The following is a 22,749-nucleotide window of genomic DNA, read 5'->3' on the forward strand; positions in this document are numbered from 1 at the left end:
CCAGCTGTGAAGGTATTGTTCATTATAAGTGTTTTCTTTGGTTGCAGAATATCCCCACCTTGCATCCTCCTCTCTCCAGTGCCTAACTGTCCAATTTGACCCCTCAATTCAAGGCCCTGCTCCAATGTCACCTCTTCCATGAAGTATTCCTAGATTCCACTCAGGCTAAAAGCAATCTCCGCTTCTTTGAACACCCACAGATCTTTCTGTGCCTTATTTACCTCTGATCAAGTTCCACCTTGTTAATGTTTTTGCGTCTCTATCTTATTTTCCTCATGAAAATCCAGCTACTTGAGCAGAGGGCCTATGTCTGATTTTCCCCTGTATCCACCATGGAAACTGGCAGTGTGTATATATTTAGTAGGTACTCCATAGATGCTGAACAAATCTTCAGGCTACTACTGATACTCCTACTATTAAGAATTATACCATAGTAATAACAATATATTAAAATAACCATAAAGGACAATTTCTCATCTGTGCCTGGTTAACGCAAATCTATGCTTTGTGGTGCATTTATGCTCAGCTGTACAAGGTCTCTGGTCTGGGGAAAGGGTGCAGTGTCTTGCCTTCAGTGTTGTAATGGCTCATTTTGTAGGTAGAAATGACTCTGGTCCAGGCTGAAAGGATTCATCCAACAATAGAGCAACAGCAAAGAAAACAGGATCGTACCTTAATATTGTCTTCTGGCCAAGAGTTCAACATTGTTGCAATGTGGCCCTTGTCATGAATGGTGATAAACAGCCCACTAGGAGAAATAAAACACGTACACACAGAGAAACCAGACAGTCAGACCAGGAGCAGAGCAAAGAGCAGAGATACTGTGTATCATTGTCCCTTAATGTTGCCCATAGGCCTGGGCAGGAGGGGTCCCTGCCTGAAGCCCCAACAGTTAAGAGGGCCCTGTTCCTCTCCCATTTCTCCTCTCTGCAGGGCAAGGAGTCCACGGTGTCGAGGGATGAGCACACCTGGAACCTGTGCTCACCAGAGCTCGCACGCTCCCAGCAGTCACATAGGACCCCAGAATTCTCTGGCTGACTGGCCTCCAATGCTGCTTTCAGGGCCTTTCTCTGGGTCTTTCCTTCTGAGTGCAGACCACGCTGTGATAGGTGCACCCGTATGCCCAGGGCTACAACTGGGACTTGGACATGTGGCTTGGAGAGTCCAGATACATGTACCTGAGGCCTCTTGCAGTGGGGGTGGGAAGAGCGGTGGGCCAGTGGTGAGCCAGTTTTCTCTGCACCACCAGAGTCCGAAAATTTGAAATTCAAACCTGGCCTTCCTGACCATCTGAAGGTATAGTTGTAAAGACAGGAGGCGAGAACATATTTTACTTAACAATTGATTAGCTGGATTCAGAATTTTTAAGGTTTAGACCGTGTACGTGGACCTGAGTCTTCTGCCCTAGGATCAGGGACGAGAGAATCGGGGTACCTGGGCTGGAGGGGCAGGGCAGGGGCTGGTGGTGCAGAGGACAGCGAGTATCCATTTCTTTGAAGGCACTTCGAACTCAACACGTCCAAAACTGAATTTACGTTTTAACCCACCACTGTGAGTCCAACACAAGACGAACAAAGACCTAAAACAAATCTGATTCTATTCCCTTGCTCCCTTTCTCAGTAAATATTATACCCCCTTCCCCATACATCTCGTTTAACAATCCCAAACCACTGGAATCACCCTTCACATTTTCCTCTCCCCTTTTATACAACCCATTGCCTCATGCTTGAATCCTACTTTCTAAATAGCTCTGGGTTCATACACTTCTTTCGTCTGTAACACCACCTCCCTGGTCCAGGCTCCTGATATCTCTTCCCCAAAGTGCCACAATAACTCTGTGACAGCCCCTCTTGTCTCTCCCCAATCTATTTTCCATACAGTAGAATGAGCGATGTTCTTGAAGTCAGTCTTACCGTATTCACCCCTAAAAAATCTAAGCATAGAGCTGGCTCCTTGGAACTTGTCTAGGCAATTTGAGCTTGGAAAATCACGCTGTGTTGGGAGTAATGAACTTCAAGGGCTGCCCAGGATGAGAAAATCAGTCACATGTGTGCATCCTGAACGTTTAAATAGGGGTACTTGCCTTGATGGCAGTAGAAGAGTACACGGGACAAGCTGAGCTTATAAGCCTAGAACTTTTTAAAGAAGCAACCTTCTCTACCTCCAAACCAGCTGCTGCTCCCTGGCACGGCCTGAAGAGGTCTTGTTAGAGGTGTATCTTCGGCAATTTCTATTTTTTTCCACAGCTGCAGCTCTAATATCCACAAGTAATTTCCTTCCAGGTCGTCCAGAGTTACTCACATGGAACGATGTGCTGGAGGGTCCCAGCCCCAGGCTCACCGATGACTCACCAAGTGACCTTGGGGAAGTCATTTATCCACAGTAATTAGTCCCAATGACGCATTCCCAGACTCTTGAAGCTCCTAACCCTGCTCTGTTTTGGAAAAGTCCTTCCCCAAACAACCACGGTTCTCGACATTCCCCTGACCAGACAGAGGTTTGACAATACATAGCAAAAAGCTCACGTGTTAAGGAGTAAGACTCAGGCACTATTTTAGACCTTAGCAAAGCTCCGGTGTGGTTAATTCTAAACAAAGGAAAAGGATGATTACAGAAATTATCTGATGCATTAAAATAGGCCCTCTTTGTTGAAGATAAGGAGAGAGAGGAGGGAGGTTTAAGATGAATATTTTCACATTTAATTTGAGCTACCACTATTTCGAAAGACCCTTTTTTCTCTCTCTTTTTGCATGTATAATTTCACTCTCTGCAGAGATCATGCTGCAAAATTAACACTTTTGAAATGTATTTGAAATTTTAATCACTTCTCAAAGTGCTTTTCCATCTATTATCTAAATTGCAGCTATCCACGATCCCAAAAGTGTTGTCCTGGATGGGGATTTTGAAATATCTAGTCCAAAGACCTCATTTTATACACAAGAACACTGAAGCCCAGAGAAGTGAAGTGACCTGTCTGAGGTCACACAGCTCATAAGCACCAGAACCTGCTTGATCCAGGGTGCTGAGTCCAATGCTCTGTCCACTGACCCAGACTGCCTGTTCTCTCCAGGGATCCGGTTCCCCACAAACAGCTAGAGGTGAGCAGTGAAATGTGCCAAACAGAGATGTACCTTGGGGCCACTAAAGAAAAAGTTTTCTTTGATGCATATTGGTAAGGAAGTAAAATGTGCAGAGTGAGGGATTATGATGCTAAACCTGTGGGTTACACGTTCCAGCAGGATTCTCTTTGCCCATTCACCCATTTCCTGGCAGAACTGCATCTAGACCAACTCAGAAAGAAGATACTGTCAGGATGAAAACCTTTTAAAAATTCCTTCAGCAGCCTATTTTCAGGTTTAGCCACTTTTCACTCAGGTGACACTGTTTCTTGCAGCAGTACCTGGTGATAGGGTGACTTTTGTCTCTGCTTCCATGAGGTTCTGATCAAGTAAGAAACACTGACACCCCCTCCTCTGCATTCCTTCTTAGTGGCTTCTGGGTGCCTCAAAACGTGCTCCCCGAGACCTCCCACCCACGGGAATTTCTGAGCCTGGAAGAGGGATAGTCAAGTGACTTCCAGTAATACAAAACACTGAAAGCGGTGGGGCTGCAAGCATCTCAAGTGAATGTTTAGAGAGACAGCAGATGAAACATAGCACAGGCTGGAGGTTAAATGTCTCAACTGTGCACCCACAACACCCTGGCTCAAAGCCTCTGCTACTCACCAGCTACCTGGCTATAGACGAGTTACGTCCCTTCCTCAAGCTTCAGTATCTCATTTGTAAAATGCAGAACTCAGGCACCAGCTGCTTCCTGCCTTTGTTATGAGGATTAAGAAAGATAATGCATATTTAAAGAGTTTACTACCTTGCCTGCTGGCCCCCACCAAATGGGAGCTTTTAGTGCTGCTGCGTTGGTGTAGTGGTTAAGAGTGCAAGCTCTGGAGTCATACCACCTGGGTACAAACGCTGGCGAAACGCTCAGTGAGGTGCCAGGCTCAGAGGAAGTGCGCAGTACATGTTAGTAGCTACTTACTAATTCATATTTCAACAAGGATTATACGAAGTCAATGTGCATGGTTGTCAGGAGCCATTGCTGACAGTTATATGTGCTTTTGGTGAAACAGGAAGGCAGTCATAAAGTTTGGTAGAAAATCTTTCATTATGTGGGTCATGAGTGAGGGCAAAATGAAAGGATCTTTGGTGATGTATAGTTGGGACTGAAAAATTTCCATGTTCCCTGCAAGAGCTAATATTCAATGAGAGCAGGATCAAGGGTAGCCTGAAAAGGAAAACAAGTCACAAAAGGGCAATATTCATTTATTCATTAAATCATTTTTCCATTCATTGTTCCATCTATCTATCCATCCATCCGTCCGTCCATCCAGTAGGCGTTTTGGAGTCTGTGTTCCACAGACCCTTTATGCACATTATCTCGCTAGCAAGTGGGTATCACCTCATTCCATAAGTGTGATTAAGAGGTAGAGATGTAAAGGTAGAAATGAGATTCAAACACAGGTCTCTTGGATCCCAGAAATGTGGCCCTTTCAGGTGTGTAACTTCACCTCTCTGTGCTTTAGTTGTCTCATCCGTAAAATGGGAGCACTGGCTCCTTCTCTATTATGCAGCAACTGTGAGGATCAAACAAGGCAAGTTCGCGAAAACTCTACACCTTGTGAAAGCCCTGGAGACAGGTGAATCTTACTAGTAGCTGTCTAACCTTGTCTAAAGTGGGACGGATGAGAGGAGGTGGTAAAGTGAGGCTCTCCAAGAGCACGCTCCTCTCTCTGGTTTCCTGTGGCGGCTCTTTACGGATGGATTGGGTAGTAATTTAGGTGCCAAGGAGCTGTCTGTATTCCACAGCAGGGTCTGTTTCAATCTTGTCTCAGCGTGAATGATGCCCTGGGAGGCACTGCCTTCAACAGCTGGTGGATGTTATCCCACTCTGGGATACAAAGGAAGGCAGGAAGGTGGCATGCTCCAGGAAGACCTGGGCCTGGCTCCACTGAGATGTAGAAACACTTCCAGCTTTTGAGTGAATTATAGGCTGCCCCCGGGAATCCCAAGGCACTGAACATCCTGCCGGGAGCTACAATAACCACAGCATTTGTCAAGGCTAATAACTCCTCCGAGTAATTAGAACAGACCGTCCTTCACCGCTCCTGGAGCTGGGAGCTGGGCACCGATGGCAGAGGCATTCGTGGGATCTCTCACTGTTAATAGCCACTAACTAGAACAGGAAAAGAGCAAAAATAATTTTAGTGACTGATTACTTCCCCCGAGTTGTTCCTGTTTACTTCAGGGAAACCGTTTTAGAACTAGAGGGAAGAAAAAAATATATAGTGAATATGGTAAACTGTCAACCTATGGAATCCAGGGCTTCAAGGAATATAGACCCCTGTTTTATATAACGTACAGCATATTCCTGAAAAGTTGCAAGTAAATAAAGTAGCTATACCTAAAATTATATTGTACGTATACTTGGGTGGTTGCTGTTTACAGGGAATCTGCAGAGAATTTTTTTTTTTGGAACATAAATCACTGTCCCCTGATTTACGGCTTTTATAAGTTTGGACTTTCCTACTTCAGTTTCTAGATGGAACACAGGTCTCTCCGAGCTGATGTGTGGTCATTAGGGCCCACTGACCACAGTAGAACAGGGGTGGCAGAGATGTGGGGTGCCTACCTCCTGTGTGGAGCTTTGGGGAGAAGGGAGGAATAGATTCATGTTCCACAAAACCTGCATCCAGCACCTCCTCTATCCTATCACCACATACTTAACTCATTTGGGCCAGAAAGTCGTGTTTTTTTGTTGTTGTTTGTTTGCTTGTTTTTTTATGGGTTGTTCATCCTGGAACAGAGCTGACGTGACACTTTGGGGAGGAAGTGTTTAAGTGTGTGATTCACTATCTTCTCTTTTTCCTTTGTCCCCATCACCTGTACAGTTCCAGACGACGTGACTTTACAGAGTACAGCCCCCAGTGACCCAAAAGGGACATGATGCAGAGTACTGAATCAACTTTGTTTTAAGCCTTGAGATTTCACAGTGGTTCCTCCACGTAATGTAGTTGTAGTATACTCTGGTCAACAAAATCTTCCTGAGATGCCTAACAAAATTTTGGAGCTCTGGTTAAAGCAGAGGGGACGGTCCTCCTTTGAGGGTCTTCCTTCTACTCTTCATCTCATCAGTCATTGTTCCTACAACAGATCTCAGACAGGGGAAGAAAATAATCCTGACTGGAAACGGTGCTATGGCACTGAGAATTAGTAACTGTTATTTAAGACATGGTTTCTCTAATGCAAATCTCCTCCCACTAGAATGTATGCTCTATGAGGGCAGGACAACATCTGTCTTATTCACTGCCGGGACCCCAGGGCCTAGCATAGTGCCAAGCACACAACAGGCACGCCACACGTAATGTATGTGTTGGGTACGCTGAGTGGTCCAGAACGTGGCTGCTGAAATAAGACAGATCTGGACCTTTATTGTCTCAGTTACAAATTGGACATACAATAAAGCCTACCTCAAGGTGCTTCTATGAGAGGATGCAATAAAATAATATCTATCAGGAACGTGGCATATGGTAAATGCTCCCTAAGTGGTAGCTGATATTGGTTACTTATGCTATGGAGTGATAACATATCCAAATATTTTCTGGGTGAGAGAAAATTCTAAGCCAACAGTTATGGGTTGAATGGTACCCCCTCTTCCCCCCAAGATATATTGAAATCCTAATGCCAGGTGCTTGTGACCTTATTTGGACATACAGTCTTTACAGCCGTAATCAAGTTAAGATGAGCTCATTGGGGTGGGCCCTAATCCAATATGACTGGTGTCCTTATAAGAGAGGTGAAGACAGAGATGCAAAGGGAAAAGACTGCCTCGTGATGATGGAGGCAGATTGGAGCGATGCCTCTATGAGCCAAAGAAGGTCAAGGATTGCCAGCAGACAACACAGCTGGAAGAGGCGAGGGAGGATTTTCCCGGACAGATTTTGGAGAAAAGCGCGACCCTATCCACACCTTGATTTCAGACTTCTAGCCTTCAGAACTGAATCAATACATTTCTGTTGTTTTAAGCCACCCAGCGTGTGGGATCGCGTGACAGCCGCCCGAGGAAGCCAATATACCAGCGATCTACTTTTTGTGCAGTGGCCATGAACAGTGTAGTCATCACAATTCCTTCTCTGTACATTTCTAAAAACTCTGTCTGTTGGAATTTTATAAGGGTGAGTGCAGGTGAAGTTTCCTCCATCCAACAAAGGCCTGCAAATTACATCATTATCTCCGGTTTCCATCAGGAGCCAGAAAAATCCTCTTGAATTTTAGAATTCAGTTACATGAGAGAAAAAGAGAAACAGAGATAATGTTCACTTAGGAGCTATTTCTTGAGAAAAAGACTCTTAACCCTTATCTCGGCCTGCAGAGGAGTGACCCTTAGAAGTTTTCCAAACTAGAACTGGAGAAGAAAAAAAAAAAAACACAACTAACAAAACTCACTCAAATAGACAACATTCATTTAGGCTTCTTGGCACCAAGTCCAACAAAAAAGGAGGACTTAATTAAAACAGGGTCAGTGACATTAGGCAAACCACTGCAGCCGGCTCAGGAGGAGGGATGTGCACTTTCAACTCTGAAACAAAGGCTCACTGTTGCCACGAAACCACCACCATTCCTCACATTTTTGACCCAAAGGGAACCTATCCTCTGAAAACCCGCAAGAGGCTATTTTTAAAGCCCCGCAGCAACCTCTCTCCCTCCCCCCACTTCCATCCCTCAACCTGGAGTCAATAACAGCAGGAGAAAGTAGGTCTGAGAAGTCCAAGGGCCTCGCAGCCCAGCACCTGGTGAGGCAGAGGCAAAGGCTGAAGCAAGCAACTGTCCAGGCCTGGGAGGAATTTAAAAATCACCATCTTCCAGGTTTCTGTGCAGTCCTTAAGGGAGTGTGACTAAAGTGGGGAACATGTTAGTGGCAGGTCACTCACTCCTTCTTTGGTATTGTTTTCTGTCTTGAGGAACCTTTTGATTATTTTAACCCACTGCACAACCACAGTTAATATTCTGTACCTTACACAGCCCATCCTGTTTGCATTCTGCCTCCCTCTGAGGTGGGTATGGGCCCCCTCCCCGCCCCGTGGAGGCCCTTTTCCTTTTGACCCTCCCAGATAACAAGTGATGTGGAGTTTTCCTGTCTTTGGCATGAGGCATAAAGCTCTGTCCACGTGACTCTATCAGTGGACCTCAGAGTGGGCTGGGCGTCCTGGATTTCTCCTGTTTGAGGTGAACCACTGCCCTGCCCCCTGCGTGGACTTCGTATATCCTGCTTTGTGCCAGGCACCATTCTGGGCACACGGGAAACAAGGATGAAGTAACTTTACCTCTGATCCAGTGGGGTTTTCAGATCTAGGTAGCCTGGGAAGAATCAGAGTACAATTGGGTATAACAGAAACATTGTTGGAGGGCGGGGCGAACCACAGAAATGCAGGCCCAGGATGGCTAAACGGCAGAGTGGGAATGTTCAGACCGGGTCTGGAACCCCTGTTCTAAGGCCTTTTGGCTCTCCCCTTCCACTCTCCTTCCCTCTTGCTTCTGGGGGATGATGCTCCCCAAAAAGACTTGAAGCATCAGAAGGGCAGGGAGCATATCCTCCACTTCCATTGATTGATTTCCATGGGTCCCTGATACAGTCTTATAAACATCGTATCCACAGAAGAAAGGGATTTCTGAACAGATGGTCTATTCCTTTCTCTTTCTTTGAATGTGGGAATGGAGTAGTTAGGACAAGGGCAGTAGAAATGTTACCACTACTATATCTAGCGGTGTGATTTGGGAAAGTTACCAGACCTCGTTGAACCTGTTTCCCCATCTGAAAAATATAGAAGGTAGATCAGATAACCTCTAAAAAAATCTATGATTCTATGACATAATTTAGCAAGACCTGCAGGCAGCTATGGAGTAGTTGCAAGAGCATGAATTTAGAGCTAGACAGATCGGGATTGAAATCCCAGAGCTAACCCTTATTCACAAATTATTTAACCGCACTGAGTCTCAGTTGCTTATTACTAAAATGGAACTCTAATTAACAATTAATTTTTTATTTATTTTATATATTGTTTTTAAATTAAAGTTTATTGGGGTGACAATTGTTAGTAAAGTTATACAGGTTTCAGGTATATAATTCTGTAATACATCATCTATATCACATTGTGTGTTCACCACCCAGAGTCAGTTCTCTTTCCATCACCATATATTGGATCCCCATTACCCTCATCAATTAATTTAATAATTAAATCCATCTCACTATGTTGGCGTGAGTATTAAATAAAATAATGCAGTGTCAATCACAAAGAGGCCTCATGATAAACCTTAAGTTAAAACCTAAGAAATATTTGCCAAAGGAATGAATGTTGGTTCACCTCCAAGAGACACAGAATGTCTGATGGGGTGACCACATTTTCTGGTTCACCCGCCTCTTGATATAATTAATATTTGTTTTCCTTTCCACTCTCAAAAATTCACTGATCTGTAAGTCCAGTCTATTAAATTCAATATTTCAAACACTTTTTGGATGCCTACTATGGAAAGTCAAGCTCATCTTTCTGGTGGCATCATTTGGAATCCTTTTCATGTATTGTCATTAATGTTGATCCTACTGACAACACAAAGCATCTGTGAAGTGGCTTCTATCACCCACAGTCTTTTCCTCTCTATGACTTTTTGGAACAGTCTACAACATACTCTGTGCCAAACTCTGCAGAATTGGTGCTGAACTCAGGCAAAGGACAGGGACTTGCAGGTATTAGGCCACAAAGCTCAGGCCTCTTCTGGGCTCCCTGAAGGCCTGATCTTTGGTCTCAGGTAAGTGATGTCATTGTTATCTCAGTTACCATATATACAAAGTAGGAAAGAAAGAAGACAATATTTATTTAGCTCTTACTATAGTATGAACATGTCCTAAACTCATATGTTGAAATCGTAACGCCCAGTGTGCTAGTATTAGGAAGTGAGGCCTTTGGGAAGTGATTAGGGCATGAGGGTGGAGCCCTCATGAATGAGATTAGTGCCCTTATAAAAAAGGCCCTAGAGAGAACCTGAGCCCCTTCTGCCATGTGAAGATGCAACAAGAAATCTGCCCCCCCAGAAGAGAGCTCTCACCCGACCGTGCCTGTGCCCTAGCCTCAGACGTCCAGCCTCCATAATTGTGAGAAATAAATTTCTGTTGTTTATAAGCCATCCAGTCTGTGGAATTTTGTTATAGCAACCCAAACAGACTGTGACAGCTCTCCTTGGGAACATTTTACAACTGCTGCACCGTTTACTCATCGCCATGAGTCTGGGAGGCAGGTATCATTCCCATTTACACCTGAGAGGTCTGAGGCTCAGTGAGATGAGATAATACCCATGAGGTCAGGCATCAGGTAAGAAGCCACTGTGCCTTCCTGTCTCTCTTGTGGAAATTTCAGGGGATATTGGTAAAACACCAAGCCCTGTGGAAGATAGGCTTCTATTAACATAGAGAGAAACTGGAATGGGTTTCTAATTGTCGTTAGTATTTTCTTCTTATTGGAATTTGCAAATATCATGTATCACTCTAGTGTCTTTGATTATGAGATGCTTTTTGGCAGGAGAAAATTCTTCGAGTCGAATTCCAAGGGTTGGGGGAATTTCTTCATCTGTTCTCTTTGGATAAGGAGGATCATGATAAGGTGTACAAAAAGCTGAAGAAGAAAGTGTAGTTTTCATTAAAAAAGCATGCATACGTGGAAAAGCTGATGTAGGGTACCCTGTGTCTCCATCACGTCATTAGCTGACTGAACAATTTATTGTCACAAGAAAAAAAAAAAAAGCCCAATAGTTGGAAATTTCAGCTGAAATGGACACCTTTGTCCAAACAGCAAATCACTTCAGAATCTGAAAATTCTAATTTTGCAACTCCCAGATGCTTTCAATTAGAGCAGGGTTTCAGCTGTGGTTTCAGCTGTTACTTGAAAATATTAAAATGTGCCAAGAAAACTTAGAGAGGGTTGGTACAAAGGAGTTTCTTTTTCTACTGAAATATTTACTCCTCCAAAAATAATAATCATAGAGGCTTTAGGCCCCCTTTTCCCTGAGAAGTCACACTTAACACTCTTCACTTTCTTTTATGGCTGTGAACATGGCACAGACCCACACATGCCTCCACTTTATAAAATAAATAAACACCTTCCTGCTGTCTAGAAGGCCTCTAGTTAATCTGGATCTCTGGGCAATGCGTTTTTGGAACGTGGCTCTGTTCTAACATGAACTTCTGAAACATCCAAAGCAAATAATCATGAAATCTGACAGTCTGAAATCACTGTGCCCCTGACTCAGAGGCCCTGCCAACAAGTTGCTTGTTTACAGGTACGTGCAAGATCGAGACAGAAAAACATCCTGTTTACTTTCTTGAAGCAGGTTTGAGAAGTTGTCACATCGATTTTTTTTCCACTGCGTCATAAATCTCAGGGCCTTGGTCTGAGAAATAGGCTAGGAGCTAAGAACGCTATCAAGAGGCCCCGAAACAATAGGCCCCTAAGCCAAGGCCAAGCTGAAATTGTAAAAGCTTGAATCCATTTTATACTAACATTTATGAGACAATTCTACGGGCAGGCATCTGAGTCCTATCTTGAAGCAATTTGTAAGTGGAAGACTCTGCCCACTTTAATTTATCATATAAACATTTCTGGAGCTTATCATCGCATATTAGTCATGAAAGCTGGAATTTAATAAAGGAGAACAGAATGCAGTTTTCAAAGAGGACAAAAGTTCACACGGAAAACATACGTGTAAATCTTAGAGACTCTGATCACTGGAAGAAAATGTAAGAGACACCTAAGTGTCTAGAACCAAAAGTCTGAAAGGGCCACTCATCAGGTATAATTAAGCAAGGAGGCAGGGCACACTTTACTTAATTTGTCATTTTGACTCAGTGTAGCCTCCAAACTAAATCTCTTTAAAGGAAGAAATTTCAGAAAACTCAAGATCAAGAATGTTCAAGGCCAAGAAAGTATTTGCTCTGAAGTGATTGGGAAAAGATGTGTGCTTCTTTGGTCAGAAATAAGTCACAATGGACCCGTTCAAATCAAAATACCCGTGTTATCGTGAAACTCAAGAGCAGGGGCTCAGACAGACTTAGACTCAGCTCTCAGGTCTTCTGATTAGTAGCTCAGTGACCTTGGCAAATGATACAATTGAACCTCAGTTTCCTCATCTATAAAACAGGGATAATAAAACGTTTCTAAAAAGTTGTATGTGATGAGGTAATACATGGAAAGCTATTAATACAATGCCTGGCACATTTAGTAAGTGCTCAGTATGTTGAAGATATTTTTATTATTATTCCACGTAAACTATCCAAAAGAATACTTTGCATCCCAGGCTTACTATTAGTCGAGTGTAATGAATAAGGCTAAAAAAAAGTTGACTTGATCTGAATTAGGTATGTATGAGCTACCATGCTTGCAATATTACTGCTTTTTTTCTATTAGAATACGTTGGGTCTATAGTGCTAACCCCCAAACCATTAGATGACAGAAATATCAAATAAGGATCTCACTCTTAATCTGTTCAGGAGACAGGGATAATGTGGGGGCTACTATGAAACATTTTTACTGTTATGCTGAGAAACATAACAGGTCCAGTCTTTCTGTTCTATTGGCTTATGTATGCTAAAGCACTCATTCGTGAATTATTTCAGCAATTATTTGTTAGACCGCTCTATGTAATGGGCACTGTTCTAGCACTTGGGATAATTATTTCAGTGAACAGACAACAATCACTGCCCTTATGGGGCTTACGTGCATGCATGCATGCATTCATCCTGGTATATGGCAAATGCCATACTAGTAGTTAAAGAAAGGGAAAGGACAAATAGACAAAGATGAATAAGACACACTGTCTGATAAGCTCTCTGTCTGAATGGGCGGAGAGTGATGGAGTAGATCTGTAAGTAACTACTGGATTATAATGCTAAATTCTATGAGAGGATATTAGCAGAGACCACTGTAGACAGACATAGAAGAGGGAGCAAAATATTCTGCAAGCAAGAGCGGGAGGACAGAGACTAAGAAGATGGCAAGAGATGAAGACATTTGGGATGGATTTTAAAGGAAAAGTAGGAGTCTGTTATTTGGGTAAGTGGGGAAAGGGCAGCCAGCAAAGTGCACAACTGCTGGTTTCTGTCAATTAGTAGAGCATTTGGTAAAATGTAAGCTTAAAAGGAAGTACAATGTGTGAACTCAAGCAACATGATTTTGGAAACTCAGCTGTTATCAATCACTGACTAATGAAACACTGTTTTTTGTGTTTTTTTTTAGATTTAAAGTAGGACTAAGTAGAAAATGGCCTTAATTTCTCCTGTTTTTTCATTAAGTGAGAACAGTTGAGTCTGCTCCCGCTTGAGTTTGATTTCTGAGGCTTCATGCTTACCCACAGGAGAGTTTATGAAAATATGGGCCATGTGCCACCAGGGTAGTTCATCAGCTTCTTGAAGGAGAATCCGCTACGGGTAGTTTTAAAGTGGAGAATCTTGGGCTCACTCTTGACCCCGTGAATCAGACTCTTGGGAAAGAGAGCTAGAGTCTGTACTTTTGAATAAGTAAACTTAGGAACGTTTAAAACCACTGGCCTAGGTAGAGGTTGACTCTCAAACACTGCCCTCCCAGTTTAATAATCAAAATAATTGAATTAGCTACGTATGTATTATTCTAGCCAGCACCTTACCTGATTTTGTTCTACCATTATTTGAATTTAAATGTCTTGCACCATCTTTGTCTACAGAGAGGTTTCTCTGCTCCTCAGTACTGATGACCCCCACTTCCACCCCCGTATGCTTCAAAGAGGTTCAACATTCTAGCTTCATCTGTTCTTCCAATTGGTAAAAAAGTTACCATGACAACTTCGCATCTATGTCTCTCCACTTGGCTGCACATGAGAAGCACCAAATGGCCCACACAGGGTCCCTCCTGCACAGACAGGAAAAGGCAACCTGTCGAACCTCATTGGTGAGGAGGAGTCAACATTGTTATTAACCTTCGGAACCAAGGACTCTGGAAAGGCAGGTCATGATCTCATTCCACTCTAGCTATTGATTTCTTCCCAATTGATAAGTCTGGAATTGGGAATAAAGCTACTTTGCAAATAATGGATAAAGTCTGTTCTTTAACTATCGCAGTAACATAGAAACTCTTTGCAATTACTTTCTCTCTCCAGCCTGGCTCTTAAAATAATTCCAGAAACACTTATTAAGTGCCTGCTATGTCCCAGGTCCTGTCACATCTTCCTGGTGAAGATTCTTAAAGGAATCAAACCACTTTTTACATTACCATTAAAAATTTTTTTAAAGACATAATGCATCTTAAAGTTATAGAGTTAAAACTCTTAGTTGTTAAGTAGCCAGTAGTAATAGAACCACACTCCTCAAAGATTCTATTAGAAGTCCTCAGGAAAATAGGACTCCAAGTTTCTTCTGTCTATTCACTGATCCTATTCTTCTTTCGTCCATCTTCCTTCCATCTAACAAGAACAATACGCCAGACTCTGTGCTGGATTATGGGTATCCAATGGCAAGCTAAACAAATACGATTCATGCCCACTAAAAGCTTACAGTCCAGCAGTAAATAGCATTCTGGATGACAAATAGAAAGCACCAAATTCTAGGTCCAGTTCTATCTCTTACTATTTGTACAGACTTAGGGAGTCACTTAACCTCTGGAATCCTCCATTTCCTCATGTGAAAGGGGCTGCCCTCTGTTTCACAGAGCAGTTGTCAGGATTGTATTTGAATTCACTCTAAAACTTCAAAGTGCCATAATAATTATGAATTAAGTTCAATTAAAGTGGCAGGGGAATACCTATCTCTCTGCACCGTGGGAGTAAAGAGACAAGAGACCTGAGTTCTAGTCTTGCCACTTCCACTGACTTGTATCCCTGGTGAGGAGGGTCAGGTCCCTTCTTGACCTCAGTTTGAGCTGGTTGATTTATAACTCCATGACCCTGTGATTGTATGCTGCAAACAGAGGCAGCACAACTACAGAAATGCAAAGCTTGAGGATCTCTTGAGAGCTAATTAATTCCATCTCTTCACAGACAGGGTGCTTAGATAGGGTCCTATCTAAGGGGCCTGTGACTGTTTTCAAAGTCCTCTGAGGAGTCAAATCTCAGTCTGTCTTGGAACTCAGTGAGGGGAGTTGTCTAGGAGTTTTGGCTATGCAGGGTGCTTTTAAAATTGGAGGACATTAAATATCTGGACACCAAATCAAGAGCGTATCATGGGAGCAGGAGCCATGAAATACTTGGCACATCCTTGGTACATACCCAAAAGACTCTGCCTGTGCAGATGGGAAGGACCTGCCAAGGTGCAAGCCCTGGCTCTGTTCCTGAGACTCTCAATCCGGGCACCCTGATGTGGCAAGGCAGCTCACAGCCCCACTTCTCCCTACCTCTCCGCAGGGCACTGAAGCTGAGATGGATACACAGGTGACTCGTACTCTATCTGTTGTTAACTTCGTTGTCTAAGGAACCTGTTTATATTGTTGTGGTGGCTTTGGAGGTCAATATTTGGGAACACATGATTCAAAATGATGCTGAGTTTCAGTAGTGCAGGATTCGAGGGAGTTCCAATGTGGAAGGAGGGAGAGGCTTTGGAACAGGGCAGACTCGCGTTCGAATCTTGCCACTTCCCTTGCCAGGTGACTCTAGGTCAGTCCCCTTCACCTCTGAACCGCTCCTCTGACATGGGGACGAGAAGACATTCCGATTTCTCAGGGCTGTTGTAAGACTTAAAGATAATAAAGGAAACATGGCTATCACGGTATTGGCCACTTAATGACAGGAAGTGGTGGTAATTGTTGTTCTAATCCAGGTCACTGGTCCATTTTTGGAGTCCAAGCACAACTTTCCACGACTGTCGTTTCACCACGACACCGTTCAAATCTGACAGTTCTTCCTCATTTTCACCTTCACATCTAACGTGTGTCCATCTACTGCACACTCCTCTTTCTCAGCGTCCTGTGTTTGCACTTTTCATCTCCACACGTAGGACCCTCTCAGGCTCTTCTCTCCTTGTGCTTTAGTTAATACAACAGCTCCCTGGGATCCCTTCTCTTTAGTCCTCTGCGAATTATCCTCCTTGGAAAATGCTTTTGTGACAGACTCGCTCTCAGAAATGAACCATGGTCCCTGACTTATGCACCCTAAATGCCTCACCTGGCCTCACCATCCCCACCTCGTCTCATCACACACCCTGCACATGCCTTAGGAGGACAGCGTGGTGAGTCCTCCATCTTGGAGATGCTCAGTCACCAGAGAAGAGGCTCAGAAAGGACATGACAGGCAGCTGTGAGGTGTACACTCTGGAACCTGGGTTTGAATGGTGGCTCTACCATGTGCTAGATGTGTAACCTTTGTCAGGTCACTTTAACGCTAATTGCCTCAGTTTCCTTTTCGTGGAAATGTGCCTAGCAATATTACATACCACAAAGAGATGTTGAGGGGCCTGAAAGAGTAGAGCCTTAAAGAGTGCCTGGTACACTGGAAGCTCCTGAATAAATAAATGTGAATTACTGTTTATGACAGAGGTGATTCAAGCATCCCATCAGGAAGGGGAATTGCTTTCAGCTGCCGTAACAGAAAACTTTGACTCAGCCGGCAGGAAAGAAATTTATTTGATAAAACAAGAAGTCCGGGGGAAGGCGGCTCCAGGATTTGTTTATTTAGTGGCTCAACAATGTCACCAAAAACACAGGTTCCCCACATTATCATCCTTAGTATTTTGTTCCTAGAGCTGTTTTCCTCATGACTGTAGGATGATTGTTACAGTTCCAGGCATCCCAGGCAGACATGACAATGTCCAAGGAAGAAGAAGGAGCTTTCTCATGATGAGGAAAACGTTCCCTGAAGTCCTCTGGCAGATTAGCCTCACAATCTCTTTGGCCAGAATTGTCACTGGCAGGAGGACACTATGATTGGCTGGGATTAATTAGGACTTACTGCTTGATGCTAGACAAGGCCAAGTCTTTCTCAAAGCACATGGTCACTTACGGGAAGAAGGATAATTGAAAAACAAAACTAAACAGAAAAAAAAGACACCCCTAACTAACTAAAAAAACTAAAAGAACCAAAAAAGGGGTTTTGTTAAGAAGGAGGAAGAGGCAACCAGCAGTGTCTTCTTCATTCCCAGTGCTGAAAGTCTATGATTCTTGGCTTGTTCCAGCCACAACTCTTGCTTATGCAGCTCCTCTTGCTTGGAACTCATCCAGCAAATCCTTCTATGCCAGGGACTGTAGTGAGCCATGTTCCCTATGTGTTTCAAAATCTGTCTCTTGAATTTAGATCAAGAACACACAATTCAGTGGACATATTTCTTACCACAATGAATTACCTCAATACTTTCAAAGTAAATGAGACAATGCACACCACACTTTATCAACTGGCTTATATCATCTTAGAGCTGCTCTTCTCCTCAGTTGGGCTGTAAACTCCTCAAGAACAGGGAGCACGAGTAAACTATCGATTCCATTTGTCCCTTTTACATCTTTATGGTGGCCAACCACAAAGATGGTGCTTAATTAAGACTTGTGCAACCTAATCAGAAGACAGTCTTTAAGTGCTCTGTCTGGTACTATGCTTGGCACTGTTGGAGATGTACACAAGAACGGGATATCATGAATTCCCTGCCCCCCCACCCCCTGAAGCTTGTGATCCAAGAGAGGAGTTCATATGATAAACTGTGTGAAGTTGGAGAAGTCCATGTTCCACCATCCACATTACTTTTTGTCCTTTTAGCTTTTCCACTTGCTCCCCTCCAGGAACCTTCTGGACAACGCTGACACCACACTGGGGCACTTGCCTGAAACTTGTTTCCATCTCCAGCTTCTTAGAATCTTCTTGATTGATTCCTTCTCATCCTGCCCCGTCAGACAAAACCCATTTCCTTCCTAAGTCCCAGTCCCAGTGGTCTTGGGAAATGCTGGTTTAAGATTAGTCTCAAAGAAATCAGTTCATACATAAAATTTCAATGTTTACGCATATGGGAAATTTGAGGAGATTCCTACAAGTGCAATGGACTAAAATAAGGACATGAATGTAATAATGGAATTAGGGGTTGGCCAGCCGATGGTGGGGTTCTTTCTTTTTTTTTTTAAAGTTTTTAGCTTTTTATTTTGAAATAATTATAGTCTCAGAAGAAGTTGCAAAAATAGCACAGAGGTCCCATATATTTGTCGATGAAAAACATCCAGCCTAAGAAAAAGCTTATAAGAGTTTATTTGAGCCAAACTGATGACAATTGCCAAGAAGCAAAGTCTCAACAGATTGAGAAAATTGGTGGGGTTCTTTTCTGGCAAGGCAGTCTTCACTTTTCTTCAAGGGATTCTACAACAATGATCTTTTTACTCCTCTTCTTGTCCAGAACCTTTCAAAACATTTGCACTGTTTGCAGCATCTCTTAAGAAGCCACTCTTTCTGGACTAAATATAGCATGAGCAAACACAAGCTTTGGTGCATTTTACAGGTTAATGAAAGATCAAGGTTATTTGAGGAAAGGTCTACTCATCTCCTGCCTGTGTGTATGTATTTCCTTCTCAGTAAGGAAATTCTCCTACACCTATTCCTTTGATCACCATGGCTAGGATTATCAGGGACAAAGGAGGAAAAGGACAGAGTCAGATTAAAAAAGAAACAAAAATCAGTTTGCTTAAATTGCCAGGGAAATCTGCCTTTGACTAAAGGAAGTCAAACCCAGAACATCCTGTTCTAGTTAATAAAGCTCATCTGCTCCCAGGTTGAGCAGGAAAATGTAATCTTTGCATCTGCACGGGGCTGCTAAACCATGCCCACCTTCACTCTCAGCCTCCAAACTCATGGATGGCTGACAGGTGTCCTGCGTCCTCCCTTCACGGCGAGGTGCTCCTTCTGGATGCTGAAGTCCCAGGCAGGTCACATGCAATGAAGTACAGACTCACTCAGGTTTTTTTTTTTGTAAATCTCAAAATTTCCTCTAAAAAGGAATAAACCTCTCCCCTAAGTGATCGAAATCCATGTGATTCAGACCCTGAAATAAATGTCTTTCTCTCCTCCATCTCTCTGTTCCAAAGTATTTCAGTGATGTGAGATCCAGATACAATTTAACTTACTCCACGTGACATTGTGACATTCGTGTCAAACATCGAACAACCTCCCACGTGGGAAGGACTCCTTGTGCTACCTTCCTTAGAGATCTATTCCAGCATCAGTTCTCAAGCCAGGGCACCCAACAATCCCTGACAGACCGCGGACTGCCCAGCTGGTCTGCCTGGGAAGGTGCCCATGTGTGAGTCAGAGCTCTCAGCAAAAGTGACACTTCTGCAGATAAGCCTCCAAGCTTTTTCTTGGAAGAGTAAAAAGTATGTGTTTTCATCTACATCTGCATTTTCCTCCCTTAAAGGTCAACAATCGCAGAGGCAAATTGATAGCACAGTGTTGTAATCTGCTCAAAAATTACAGATAGTCAGGGTTGGAAGGAGCCTCCGAGATCACCTAGTAAAATCCTCTCATTTTATAGATGAGAAAATTGACGCCCGGAGAAGGGGAGGGGTTGACTGTAGGTCACACTCCAAAAACTGGGACCAAAACCTCTATCTCATGACTCCCAGCTCTTTCTACTAAAGCACAGTGGGACCTTGCAGTACCTCCTCTTTCACTTTGCTTCAGATGGTCTCTATTCCTTTTTCTTTAATTAAAATTTATTGGGGTGCCAATGGTTAGTAAAGTTACATAGGTTTCAGGTGTACAACTCTGTAATACAACATCTATAACCACATTGTTTTTTCATCACCCCAAGTCAGTTCTCCTTCCATCACCATATATTTGACCCCGTTTACCCTCATCCACCACCCCCCACCCCCTTACCCTCTGGTAACCACTAAACTATTGTCTGCGTCTATGAATTTTTGTTTCTTTCTTTGTTTGTCTTCTTCCTTTGTTGCCATTCCCTTTTCAGTGAGTAACTTTTCACCAGCCTTTAATCCAGTGGTTTTCAGGGGGGTTTGTGCACCAGCAAGCAGCATGAACATCACGGGGAACTTGTTGGATACGTCAATTCTCTGGCCCCATCCCAGATTTCCTGAATCTGTGTTTTAACAAGCCCTTTGGGTAATTTTAATGCATGCTAAATAATGAGATGCCTTACTTTATGTTAGCCCCACCTGATTAACACGGGGATCAGGGCACTAATCTGATTCATCTAATTTCATAACTCTGTTTCATTTTGGCTCTTCTGGTTACCTAAGGCAGAAATTAAGTTACCTAGAAGAAAGAGAACTTATTGTAAAGTGGTGAACAGGAATCGGAGTGGAATGCTATCATGAACTGAGGCAGCTCTAGGGACCGTCATTGCTCTGCCTCTGCACAGATCTGTTCCTTCTTTTTTTCTTTTTTTTCTCCTTCTCCTCCTTCTCCTTCTCCTTCTCCTCCTTCTCCTTCTCCTTCTCCTTGTTTCTGTTCCTTCATACCTGGGATTTGCCTTCGGTCTACCATGACCTGACTATAAAGTCTAAACTATTGCATCCTTTTTGCCTTAATTTCCCTTCCCAACTGGAAAATTCTTTCCATATAGCTTTTCCCATGTCGCAGTTCACATTCCTGAAAATGACGCCAACTGGCCCAGCTCATCTTTAGAGCTAGGCTGTGTGAGTCACATGCTCACCCAAATGATCGGTCACCTTTTGTCTGATGCTTTTTCCTATCTAACCAACTACTGACATAGGATGTGTGTGCAGCTCGGGAGAGGGGTGAGTCCTGTGCAGCGATGGGGCTTCAGGAGGAAACTGGGCGGGGGGGAGGAAAGCACATGTGAAACTCTTTCCCACCACAGCCCCCTCCACTAATCCTGTGCATGAGATATGAGGGAACTTGGTAGTGGGGTTCAACAGTTTGGCTTGCTGAGGGTTGAGTTGGAGATGAAGGTTCTGTTATATTATTATGACGGTACTCTTCAATATACTGCCAGGCTGGGGTGGCCTGGAAAATATGGGCTGCCGGTTGTCAGCTCCCTGAAAGTCACAGAAGACCCATGCCTGGAAGGCACTGCAGAGATCACCCTTTCCTTTCTAACTCATCGCAACTTCTAAGTCCTCACATGTATCTGCTAAAGGATTTGCTAGTTAAGCACAAGTCCTGATCATTTAAAGTCTGAATCAAACAACAGAGTCTGGCGGCATTTCAGAAGACTGAGATGCCCCATTGATATACAGTTTAGGCTCTTTGGTGAGGAGACTGAATCAGACGGCAGATCTTGGGGGTGGTGGGTCAGGCGGGTCACAGCTGCTGAGCACCCACAAGGGGCCAGGCTCTTTTCATTGGGAATCTCACTGAACCTTCACAGGCAGCCACGTGAATAGGCATTAGTCCCATTTTACACATGAGGAGACTGAGGCGGTGCTAAATGAATTGCCAAAAGTGATCAGCAGCTGGGATTCAAGGCCAAGCCTGCCTGGCTTTAAAATCTATGCTCCTTCCTCCATCCACAACCCAGCACTCATCATCCATGCAGATCGGGCTCCACGGAGGCCGGGAAAGGTTAGGTCCACAGGTATGTGCGTATCACTTAGAGCCGCAGGGGACGAGGATGGGGAAGGCAGGACTGGTCAAGAGGGAGGCGGCCTGGGGCAGGGAGAGTATTCGCTCACAGTGGACAACACACTACACCACACCTCTTCCTCTCCGCAGGCCCTCCTCAGCTGGGTTCCGTCCTGGCTTCCCACCTTGCCTCAGCTCTGGCTTTCATCTCTCCCAAGTTACACACCACTGATCTTCAGGGGGGCATTCCTTCAGGCCACACTGGCCAGGACCCGAGGCCTGTGAAGACCCCTGCAGAGGGTGTTCCAGGGGAGAGGCAGGAAGGGGCAGAGGAGGTTCCTCAGAGCCCACATCCTCCTGCCCTGTCGCCTCTGCCCAGGGATACTCCAGTGGCCCTGAGATACTCGAGTATCTTCCTCCAGGCTGTGAAGCGATGCAGAGCCCCAGCGTGTTAGAGGTTCCATTTTAGTATCAGCTGGACCTAATTAGTTTTGGCAGGGGGCCAGGCCCTTTCACAGAGGACTCCATTGTTCCTGGAACCTGGCAGGAATGTTTATCATTTCAGAAACTGAGAAGGAGCTGGCTCTCTCTGTTTTGGCCTTGAAGCTGTCCTCCCTTCAGATGGTAATCCGTAAGGCCATTCTCAGCCAGGCCTCAAATGAAGCTCAGGGCTGGGGTGGAGCCCATACTTTCATTTCCCTCAGGAGCAAGCAGGTGTGGAATCAACACCTGGAAAGCAGCCAAGTGAAAACCTGGAGCAACAGCTGAAAATGTCACATGTCAAATAACTTAATTGGGTAATCATCTGAAGAGGGGTTCGTGCAAAACACATGCAGGAAATCTGTACCAAGTGTGTGAGCTACGAATCCAAGAGGACAGTTCCGTTCGCCTGAGCCTGCCTCAGCCCCACCCAGCCGTGGGCCCAGGACCTGGCTGCAGCCTTCTCTCCTGGGAGAGGCTCTAGAAATGGTATCAGGCAATCCCCACCTTAGACCTCTGGGCAATCAAACATTCGGAGCTGCAAGGACGTACTGCCCTGAATGCCCACCGAATGTGCAGTCCCAAACTGCAGGAGGAAGCGTGGTGTGGTAGTTACCTGTCCACACTCTGGTTCACACTGCATGGCTTTGAGTCCGGGCTTTATAGCTTATGAGCTCTGTGACCTTGGGCAACTTAT

General features: G+C 44.2%; 1 protein-coding gene across 2 annotated transcripts in view; it reads right to left on the reverse strand.

Moving 5' to 3' along the window:
* Positions 1-22,749, reverse strand: part of ME3 (malic enzyme 3) — a 175,634-nt gene that overhangs the window by 66,197 nt on the left and 86,688 nt on the right. For both annotated transcript variants that reach the window (XM_081063184.1, XM_081063185.1), the window contains one exon: positions 673-748. In XM_081063184.1, the coding sequence (XP_080919310.1) occupies positions 673-748 (76 nt within the window). The remainder of the gene's footprint in view (positions 1-672; positions 749-22,749) is intronic.

Source organism: Rhinolophus hipposideros (assembly GCF_964194185.1).
Source record: "Rhinolophus hipposideros genome assembly, chromosome: 10".
In the NCBI taxonomy this organism is placed as follows: Eukaryota; Metazoa; Chordata; class Mammalia; order Chiroptera; family Rhinolophidae; genus Rhinolophus; species Rhinolophus hipposideros.